The following is a 10,469-nucleotide window of genomic DNA, read 5'->3' as shown; positions in this document are numbered from 1 at the left end:
GACTTTCCATATGGGCGGGCATGTAGAAATGGCGAAAGGTATGAGTATGAATATGGATGCTGGAATTGGTGGATGGATAATAGGGATAAGGAACGACCCAAGTGTTTGGATAGATTGTGTGAAGAGGGATACGTGCGGAACCCAGTTAGTGTGGGATAAGAGCAGGAGGATAATGATGATCATCGATAGTATTGATTCTGACTATTGCAGAGACTATAGATAGTTACTAACTATCGACCCTACGTACTATCGATACTACTGGTCTTCTTTCAACTATAGATAGTCATCACAAATATCATGGGCAACACTTTGGCAACACCAACACTACTCTGAACTCTATCTGTCACCGACTCTACTTGGTCTGTGGTCACCGACTACAATTCAATGACTGTGTAGTGTAGAATTCTCTTATTGTTCTTATTATTGTTAATTTAATTACCGTTTTAATATTTAAAATGCAATTTAAAAAAGTGACACATGTCCTGTTTGATTTAGATGGCTTACTGTTAGGTAAACTAATATTAAAATAGTTGCACAATTCATTTATTCGTTTAAATAACTAATTATTTTTTAATATTCTTCAGATTCTGAGAATTTGTACACAGAAGCTTTCACTACAGTATGCGCTAAGTATGGAAAAACATTTACTTGGGAATTAAAAGCAAGCTTATTAGGATTCCAAGGTCAGGAATGTGCAGACAAAATAATTGAAGTTTTACAGTTGCCCCTTACCAGAAATGAGTTTTTAAATGAATGTCAAAAGGAATATGAAGTGTTATTCCCTACTGTCAAGCTTATGCCAGGTAATATGGAGGTAATAGTACAAATTTTCTAGCACTGAAAGAAGGAAAAAAAGAAAATAATTATTTGGCACAAATCCATTGATATTATGTTACTATTGGATAATGAGGATAAATGCAGGTGTCGCTACTGTTGAATGTTCTGAAATTTTGACAGTGTCCCATACTATTTGAGAAAACATTAACATTACGATATTGTTTTAATTATATGTTTACACTATAGTGCTTTGCGCAGTGTTTAACTGTAAAATCATAGTTTATTCCCTAAAGATCGGAAAGAAGAAATCTTAGAAAAACTTATTTTCAATCAAAAACTGCCTTTTTCCAACTGGATGCTTTTCTTTTTCTTAACTCATATATCCTTCAGATGGGATACACTCCAAGTTGCTCCACATTTTATAGCATATTATCACAAATTTTAGCTGGACAGTATGGAAAACCGTCAAAATTAAGGAACATCATTGTCCAAGCTTCATTTGAGCTTGTGTTTATCGTCATTCTGTTGACATTATTAAGCATCATTTTTTAATTTAAAATATTCTAATTAATGCCCTGCAAATTTCATAGCCTAGCTGTAGCTAAGTCTAGCTACTAGCTTGTAGTCACAAGACAGATTTTCAGCTGCAGCCAGTTGGGAATCAAAAACAATGAAAAATGGGTACTTTCTAAGCACACAATTATGAATTTGCCTACTTAAAATGTGAGACTAAAAAAATATGTAATAAAAACAAAAACTAATAACAATACCTCAGTACTTGTTATAGACACTGGCCACTTATAATAATGTGGTCTTTTTCTTAAGAAAAAGTAGTTCATATAATTTATGTACAACCACCTTCAATCATATAAGACAAAATTATAGGTGCTCAAAAACTAGTGGAACACCTACATAAAAAAGGTGTTCCAATAGCAATGGCAACCAGCTCAAGCCAAGACAGTGTGAACATGAAGATGCAAAAACATATGGACTTCCTGAAATACTTCCATCACCTCACCATGGGTTCATCTGACCCTGAGGTAACCAAGGGAAAGCCTGATCCAATAATTTTTTTGGTTTGTGCATCAAGATTCCCTGACAAACCTAACCCTGAAAACGTAAGTTGGGTAAATAATCATAATGATGTTATTATGTATCTTATATAACATATAAAAAATGCATTGTCCGATGGAAAATTCCACTTGATATTAACTCATATAATGAGTTGAATCAACCCTCTCATTATTCGTTATGATGACACTTACATGCCATACCAGTATATGTATAGATAGCCATACAAGTACTTATGGGTGCTACTGACACTGTAACATATACTGAGGGGGATGATTCAAATTTTCAAACCGTGATTTGATATAAGGTGGAATTTCCTAGTGTGCGTTACCCCAACAAGAAAGTATCTCCTAGAGTTATATGAGTAGAACGTATAGTTGGTGCCTTATCTGCTGTAAATGTGCCCCCACATAAAAAATGTGTGCCCCCTGTCGTTTCGAAAAAAAATCGAAAAAACGATTCTTGCTGGGGTAACGTTTTTCTAGCAGGAAAATTCTAAACGAATGATCGGAGAGAGAAAAACTGTGCATGGCCAGATAGCTTATATGTGTGCCAAAATGTGCCCCCAAAAATAAAATCTGTGCCCCTTCAGATTTCCGAGATATTGCATTTCCTGCTGGAGTAACGTTTTGATGAATAGTATATCTCTAAAACCATTGCATGTGCCCCTGTAGAATAAACATACGCGAGTAGCTCTTAATGTGTGCCCCTTTGTGCCCCAATTAGATTTTAGAAAATATTTATAGTTTTCAAGTTATCGCGGTTTTATGAAAACCCGAAAAAACATCGCAGCGCCTAAATGAGACAAGGCATAACTTCGCTGAAAACTGTATTCGGTCTTTCTTGACGCTAATAATAACCATACAAAGTTTCAAAAATGTTCATGCATGCGTTTTTGAATAATCTTGCTAAAAGTAAAAACGATGGTGTCATAACTTTGACGGCAAAATACAAGGAACTGGCACAATCCCAGATGTGTAGGTGTAAACCAAAATCTTGTGCCTTTAGTCAAAAATATATGGTGAAAATATTGAGCTTCAAATGTTACGCATTAAGTAAATATAAACAAAAAACCAAAATATGTAAACAACGGCTGGTTATCCGACCAAATTTGAATGACTACTAAAAAGCGACGGATTCATACATATCGATGACCTTCTTTACTTTACTCACTAACCGGTTCACACGTGTTGTGCCTGAGTACACTGAAGTAGAAAAGTAATAACTAATAAAATAAAGTTGTTATTGGATTATATTTTAATAGCTGTTTCTATGACCTTACACATGATTAAGTACATTTATAAGAGCCATTTTCAAATAAAATGTACATGTGACTAACATGCTCAAAATCGTGACCAAACTGTTTTGTGACATACCTGTATTTTTATACTAATGTAAATAATAATTTCCACATCAACAAGCTGTTTCATTTATATAGTCACAAGGTGCATTTAATATATTTTTTAATTAGCCCTCAAAACTTTTGAACGCGACTGTAAGGACAACAGCTTAGGTATAATACGTCCAATAAAGAAGGTCCTCGTTAAGTATGAATCCGTCGCTTTTTAGTAGTCATTCAGATTTGGTCGGATAACCAGCCGTTGTTTACATATTTTGGTTTTTTGTTTATATTTACTTAATGCGTAACATTTGAAGCTCAATATTTTCACCATATATTTTTGACTAAAGGCACAAGATTTTGGTTTACACCTACACATCTGGGATTGTGCCAGTTCCTTGTATTTTGCCGTCAAAGTTATGACACCAATCGTTTTTACTTTTAGCAAGATTATTCAAAAACGCATGCATGAACATTTTTGAAACTTTGTATGGTTATTATTAGCGTCAAGAAAGACCGAATACAGTTTTCAGCGAAGTTATGCCTTGTCTCATTTAGGCGCTGCGATGTTTTTTCGGGTTTTCATAAAACCGCGATAACTTGAAAACTATAAATATTTTCTAAAATCTAATTGGGGCACAAAGGGGCACACATTAAGAGCTACTCGCGTATGTTTATTCTACAGGGGCACATGCAATGGTTTTAGAGATATACTATTCATCAAAACGTTACTCCAGCAGGAAATGCAATATCTCGAAAATCTGAAGGGGCACAGATTTTATTTTTGGGGGCACATTTTGGCACACATATAAGCTATCTGGCCATGCACAGTTTTTCTCTCTCCGATCATTCGTTTAGAATTTTCCTGCTAGAAAAACGTTACCCCAGCAAGAATCGTTTTTTCGATTTTTTTTCGAAACGACAGGGGGCACACATTTTTTATGTGGGGGCACATTTACAGCAGATAAGGCACCAACTATACGTTCTACTCATGTAACTCTAGGAGATACTTTCTTGTTGGGGTAACGCACACTGGTCTGGTCTGAATCATCCTTCAAAGCTTTTGTTACGATGTCCCCACAATGCATACTAGGGAGCAGTCACCAGCTATAGATACAGCCATTAAAATTATACAAATTAAAATTAGCAATTAATTGTTGTATTTCTTTTTCAGTGCTTGGTTTTTGAAGATGCTGTAAATGGCATCAAAGCTGCAAATGCAGCAAAAATGCAAGTGGTAGTTGTGCCAGATCCCCGCATCCCTGCTGACCAGTTGAAAGATGCTACACTTGTCCTCAAGTCTTTAGAAGACTTCCAACCTGAATTGTTTGGTCTTCCACCATATTGATTTAGAATTGATACTTATACAGTATAATTATTCAATGTTAGTTACGAAAAAAGAAAGAGAATCTACTATTTTTATAGTTGTTGTTACAAAGATGTACTTAAAATGTTTCCAATACTCTATCCTCCTAAGACCGAATGTTCTTTATAAATCCAAAACCCATTGTTTAACTATTGTGTCTGGAAATCTCGGTCTTAAGAGGTTATACTATAGTATATTAAGTCCCTATCACTGGTATGTTATCATCATCATATAAGTCCGAAAATATTTCAAAATCTCTTAGATTGCAGAGATTTTTATTTATAATTATGACTGATACCAACCACTTAAAATATGTAAGTTATAAAAAAGTTTATAAAACACCATAATACCTCAGTACCTACAAATCTAGTCAAATTATTGTGATGTTGTTGAAAATAAACACATACTTATAGGTACTTACTTCGTTTTAATTAAAAAAAAATAATTCTAACATTCAAATGGCATAAGTAGCTAACAATACACCATTCATTCATTACATTGAATAAATTAAATGATCTTAAGTCATTTAAAAAAATATTACGAAAATGCAACTGAAACAGTTTGAAATGAAAACAGACTTTTATAGCATGGTCAAATTAAAATTATTATTAAATACCTACATGAATTAACATATAAATATGTAATAATGTTACCAGACTTGTTGTGGCAGTTTTCTATACTATAATAAATATTGTTCAATAGCGATATAATAAGAAAATGAATCTTGCTCAGAGATATTATTATCCCATTTAGACACTCGTTATATGTATATGGGGTAATGTGTAGCGCACTGCATTGCCAGAATATAGCAACTTATCGCTATAGAAATACTAATTAAATAAGTATAATTATGATCTCTGCCTACTCCTTCGGGGATACATTCGTGATGCTATGTTTAAGTATATGGTAATAGTCGCTACTGCGCTGCGCTGCGTAGCAAATATGGTATATTTCGATTATATACCATAAGCCTAGTGGAACCATAAGTAGATGGGAACCATAAATGCCACCTACTCGAAACAAGAGAAGTGCTATTGTAGAAACAAAGCTAGGAAATCACCGAAAGTAAGTGGCGCTTTACAACTCATACATTTAATGGGTGGATGCAAACGACATTTTCCAAAGACTTAAATAGGTATATTTCGGTGGTCGTAAACTACTCGAAAAAACTGTTTTGTGAAGCCTTGCAACATTTAAATTTGCTAGGGCCGCCACTGGCGTTTTAGAGTACAAAGGTACATAGAGATCAGTCATCATAAAGCGGTAACCCGAAGAGTTCTGGTTTGAATTGCTCAATAGAGTCCAGCACCAGCGTGGCATCTGCAGTCAGATTCCTGTCCAGACGACGATCCGGCACCATCACAACTTGCATTCCCGCCGCTTTCGCCGCCCGAACGCCATTCAGCGAGTCCTCAAACACTAAGCACTAAAATAAATCAGGATATGTCTGTTAACATCGAGTATACCTAGTACTTGTCTGTTGGACTGGAAGTAAAGAAATAAAGCATAGGACAGGTTCACTTTCAGCTGTTAATAATGTCGTATAGACAGACTATGGGGTTATGTCCTCTCAGCAATAATGGGCTGGTAACCTATGACCAAAAGGTTAATCATAACCGCCTTTCCGTCGTATCCAAATCCAGTTTTCTGGTGGCTTGTGGTTCTGCCCACCCAACAGAGATAATGGGCCTGCGTTGGGTGCTCATTAAGTAGGCTATGCTATTTTAAACCTAAAAAAATACCTTCTCAGGTGCAGGTCTGTCTGGAAACTTGGCGGCGGCGACGAGAAATATGTCCGGGTAGGGTTTGCCCCGATTTACATCCGGGTCCGACGAGCCCCACGTCTTGTACGGGAGTAGTTCGAAGAAGTCCAGATGCTTGCTAACTTTCAGGTCATAAGTTTCCTTACTGCTACTAGTGGCGAGACCGATGGGGACATTGTGTGTATGAAGATGCCGAATAAGTTTTTCTACACCTGTAAAAAGTGGATTAATTAAAGTAAATAAGAAGGAATTAAACTTGACGACTATCCGTTGTATATATAAGCATATTTCCTTTAAACTCGTCAAAACAATGGGTTCAAATAAAAAAGCTATGTAGGGTGACCATAAAAATTGGTTCCCCATCATTTTATTTACATGATTTCAAATTAGTGGCTGAGTCTTAACTTCCTCAATTCGAAAGACCTGGTTGAAGTTGACTTTATAATTCGAATCATGACGATGTTTAAGTAGGTGGGTACCTAAAGTAGTATATCGGACTCAACGCAGTCACAAACTACAAGATAGTATGCTACGAAGACCATGAAATACTTTTTACCGGGCATTAATTGACACTGCGGAAACAGTTCATTGAAAATCTTTCGTGTCTCCGCTAAGAACTCGTCGACAGTCATCGGAAGATCCAGGCCTTGGATGATAGAGGCTGCAAACTCCCGACTCTGCTGACCCATTATCTGGCATTTAAGCGCGAAGGTGAACTCCTTCCCATATCGGGACGCAACTTGTTGAAAACCTATCGTATACAAGTCTTCTGTATCTGAAATTGAATATAGGTCATTGTCAAAATTGGTGTTCTAGAAACCCTTGTGGAGGGTATTGTCATCGTTGCGGTTAAAGTGTTTTGCACTATCAGTATCAAGTGATAGGCAATGCTACCTTGAAAACTGATAAACAATGAGGAAGGTCATACGTTCATTGGTGTATATTCCATACATACACAATTACACACCGCAGTGGACAAACCCTCGGAATATAATCAATTAAAGTACTTTGTTATATTTATCTAATAATCAGTCTGAAGAAGTAATAGCGCCGCCGTGCTGAGACGCTTCAACTGGGTTGTGCAAACACAGAATTAGAATTTACTATAAATAACTCAAACTTTCCACGGCCAAACTAACTCACTCAGTATCAATCCGTCCATATCAAATAAAACATGTGTAACAGGCTGGAGTGTCATTTTTATTTGAATTAAAAATATCACAGTCTGTTTCATAGGTTATACTAGTGCACGCTAAAAGCGTTGATTACCGACTCCTGTTTTTGTTAATATGGCATTGCTCACGAATAGCCATTGCGAGATGATGGGGTTATGTAACACCGTGCTATATAGGCTCATTCATATCTTATCGCTAAGAGATTCATAAACAAAACCGGCTATTCAGTAAAATAGCAAACAAGTTTAAGTTAATATAAAAAAAGTATAAAATGTATCAAACAACTAAAATATATTTATAATGGTTATCAGTAAGTTTCTTTTCTCAAAAAAAAAAAAAAGATGTTGCAATAACTTATTTCTTCCCAGTAAGGAAAGGAATAATTGTGGTCACTTACGCGGGCGAATATTTGTTTTAATAGGTTTTGTACTTAATAAGCTTCTGAAATCTCTAAGTTGCTACTTCATATAAAAAGCCACATGTATGACTTTAGTTACAATTGCTAAACTTATTCAGCCAATTTGTTTTTATTAAGGACCTGGATTGTAAGGAAAATCCACGGCATTATGTAGGTTATTTAAATGTTTAGTTTACAAACATGAAATAAAAATAACATGCGTTTTTATGGTATAGTAGAACTTATCCCAAAAAAGCATTGACAGTCAGTTGGTAACATAAAATTTGAGACCTTTCTAGAGCAAAATTACCAGTTAATAAATTGTATTGATTTGAAAAAAAAATGTATAAGACACTATTTTCCTTGGTCATGGTCACTAATTTAAAAAAAAACATATATTCCTGAAAATAAAATTAATTTGCACAGTTTTCCAAACCAGACGGCACAATATCAAGATCGAAAACACAATTCATTCATTGTAATGCCAAACTTAATATAAGTCGTTCATCACCCTATCATCAAACTACCTACATATTTATATAAATATAAACATTTTCTATTTAAATTAAATATCAGTAAATGCAGTTTCTGGATATGATTACAAAATATATGGCATACTTTTAATCAAAAAATATTAACTGTATTGACCTTTTACACATAAATTAGCAAACAGTTTATGAAGTGAATGTAATTTGCAAAAGTAAAAAAATGAGCTATTTATTTCTATGCATTAATTTTCAAAGGGTGGTAGACCAAATAATTCTGGCTTGAAATCCTCCAAACTTTTAAGGACTAATGTAGCATTTTTGGTAAGGCTTTCATCCACACGAGGATCAGGAACCATAACAACCTGCATGCCTGCATCTCGGGCCGCCTTCACACCATTAACTGCATCTTCAAGAACGAGACACTGCAGAAAAAAAATACTATTTTTATGTGATGTTGTTAAAGTACATTACAATTTATCCACATTAACTTATTTATTTATTTTAATTTTATTTTGTTTGGGGAGCTTACAGCTTAATTCACACAATATTACACTTAGTAGTAAGTAAAGGCCAATGGTTGTTAATATTATAAAAAAAAATGGTAATTTTTCAGCAATAGGATTTGCAGAGACTGATTATTACAGATACTGTTAAGTTTTTCATCTATCTAACAAAATGTAATAAGTAGCTTATAAACACTTGAGTACTTAGCACTGTTAAACAGAGGTATGCAAAAATTTACTATAATAAATATCTCTAAATATACAATTTTTATAAAATGTATACATGACATATTTTACCTTATCGGGATTTGGATGTTCAGGAAACCTAGATGCAGCCACTAAAAATATATCAGGATATGGCTTCCCTCTCTTCACTTCTGGATCTGAGGAGCCAAAAGTCTTGTAAGGAAATAATGAAAATAATTCCTTATGGTGTTTATTAACTTTTAAGTTGTAACTCTCTTCACTTGCACTAGTAGCCAGACCTATGGGGACCTTATGTTTATGAAGGTGCTCTATTAATCTTCTGACTCCTGAAAATACAGATAAATGAATTACAGCTTTTCATTATTCAGAAATTATACAACATAAATATTGTCAGCTTATAGCATTTTTCAAAATCATATTCAGATGTTGTTTTTTTCAACCAAACATCGCAATAAACACACTATTTTAAATTCTGGTAAAACTTTGTAAGCTCACCCACCCAGAATGAAATTATTTTTTGAGGTAGAATTCATATCAGTTTGTGATTTTACAAAACTGTGCTTTAAAGGTTTATAGAGTTTTCACTATAAGGCAACAATATTTACTTAGTTTATACTTTTTCTTATTTTTGATACAAATAAATCCAAATTACTATTATAAAATAGAACTTTATTGTACCTGGTAGAACCTTTGTGTCAGGGAACAACTTCAAAAATTGTTTTTTACTTTCTTCTTGGAACTCATCTGGAGTGAGTGGGAGTTGGAGCTCCTTAACAATACTTTCAGCAGTTTCATGGGCTTGTAAGCCCATCAACTTAAGCTTTAAGTCAAATGTATAGGTCTTCCCGTACTGTGAGAGAATGTTTTGGAATGCTACTGTGTATAAATCCTCTGTATCTGAAAAACGACAATACATTACTATTCAGTAATAGCCAGGAAACTACCAAACATCTTATATTACACAGAAAGCGTGTCAAATTAGTAAGATAACAGCGAATTGGTTCGAAAATCCAAAAATTACATACTAAGAATTAAGCCGTCCATATCAAAAAGAACGTGCGTAACTGGTTTTAGTGCCATTTTTTTATTTTATATTTTTGTCAAGTTGCAAAATTCTGTACACAGGAATTTTAATAGCTAAAATGAAAAACGATGTTTTGTGTTTTACACTTCAAAAGAAAGGTTTTTTTTTTTTTTTTCAGCAGACATTCACACCGGCCATGACATGAGATTGACAGTTCAATCTCTGTACTCTATGTCTTGTTTTAATTTTTCCTTAGTATTTTTTCTAAGGGCAATAAGAAATTGCCGGAAAATAAAAAATAAACCCTTTCCAAAAAAAGAAGAACAGCCATGCTGCTGCTTATTATTTGTTTGTATTAT

General features: G+C 34.4%; 3 protein-coding genes across 3 annotated transcripts; 1 reads left to right on the top strand and 2 right to left on the bottom strand.

Moving 5' to 3' along the window:
* Positions 1-334: 334 nt before the first annotated feature.
* LOC126379955 (pseudouridine-5'-phosphatase-like) lies at positions 335-4,969 on the top strand. The gene is made up of 4 exons (XM_050028989.1): positions 335-510; positions 585-803; positions 1,663-1,895; positions 4,362-4,969. Exons 1-4 carry the CDS (start codon positions 456-458, stop codon positions 4,533-4,535), a joined length of 681 nt encoding a protein of 226 aa, XP_049884946.1. The 5' UTR covers positions 335-455; the 3' UTR covers positions 4,536-4,969.
* LOC126379953 (pseudouridine-5'-phosphatase-like) lies at positions 4,965-7,589 on the bottom strand. Its single transcript, XM_050028987.1, has 4 exons — positions 7,460-7,589; positions 6,873-7,091; positions 6,296-6,528; positions 4,965-5,979 (listed from the first exon to the last, which is right to left on the bottom strand). Exons 1-4 carry the CDS (start codon positions 7,548-7,550, stop codon positions 5,800-5,802), a joined length of 723 nt encoding a protein of 240 aa, XP_049884944.1. The 5' UTR covers positions 7,551-7,589; the 3' UTR covers positions 4,965-5,799.
* Positions 7,496-10,265, bottom strand: LOC126379954 (pseudouridine-5'-phosphatase-like). The gene is made up of 4 exons (XM_050028988.1): positions 10,112-10,265; positions 9,765-9,983; positions 9,177-9,412; positions 7,496-8,798 (listed from the first exon to the last, which is right to left on the bottom strand). The coding sequence occupies exons 1-4, from the start codon at positions 10,164-10,166 to the stop codon at positions 8,619-8,621; spliced, it is 690 nt and encodes a 229-aa protein (XP_049884945.1). The 5' UTR covers positions 10,167-10,265; the 3' UTR covers positions 7,496-8,618.
* Positions 10,266-10,469: the final 204 nt, after the last annotated feature.

The sequence above is a fragment of the Pectinophora gossypiella genome, chromosome Z, assembly GCF_024362695.1.
Source record: "Pectinophora gossypiella chromosome Z, ilPecGoss1.1, whole genome shotgun sequence".
Taxonomy (NCBI): domain Eukaryota; kingdom Metazoa; phylum Arthropoda; class Insecta; order Lepidoptera; family Gelechiidae; genus Pectinophora; species Pectinophora gossypiella.
Note: the sequence above shows the minus strand (reverse complement) of the source record. Positions and strands in the feature narration are given on the sequence as shown.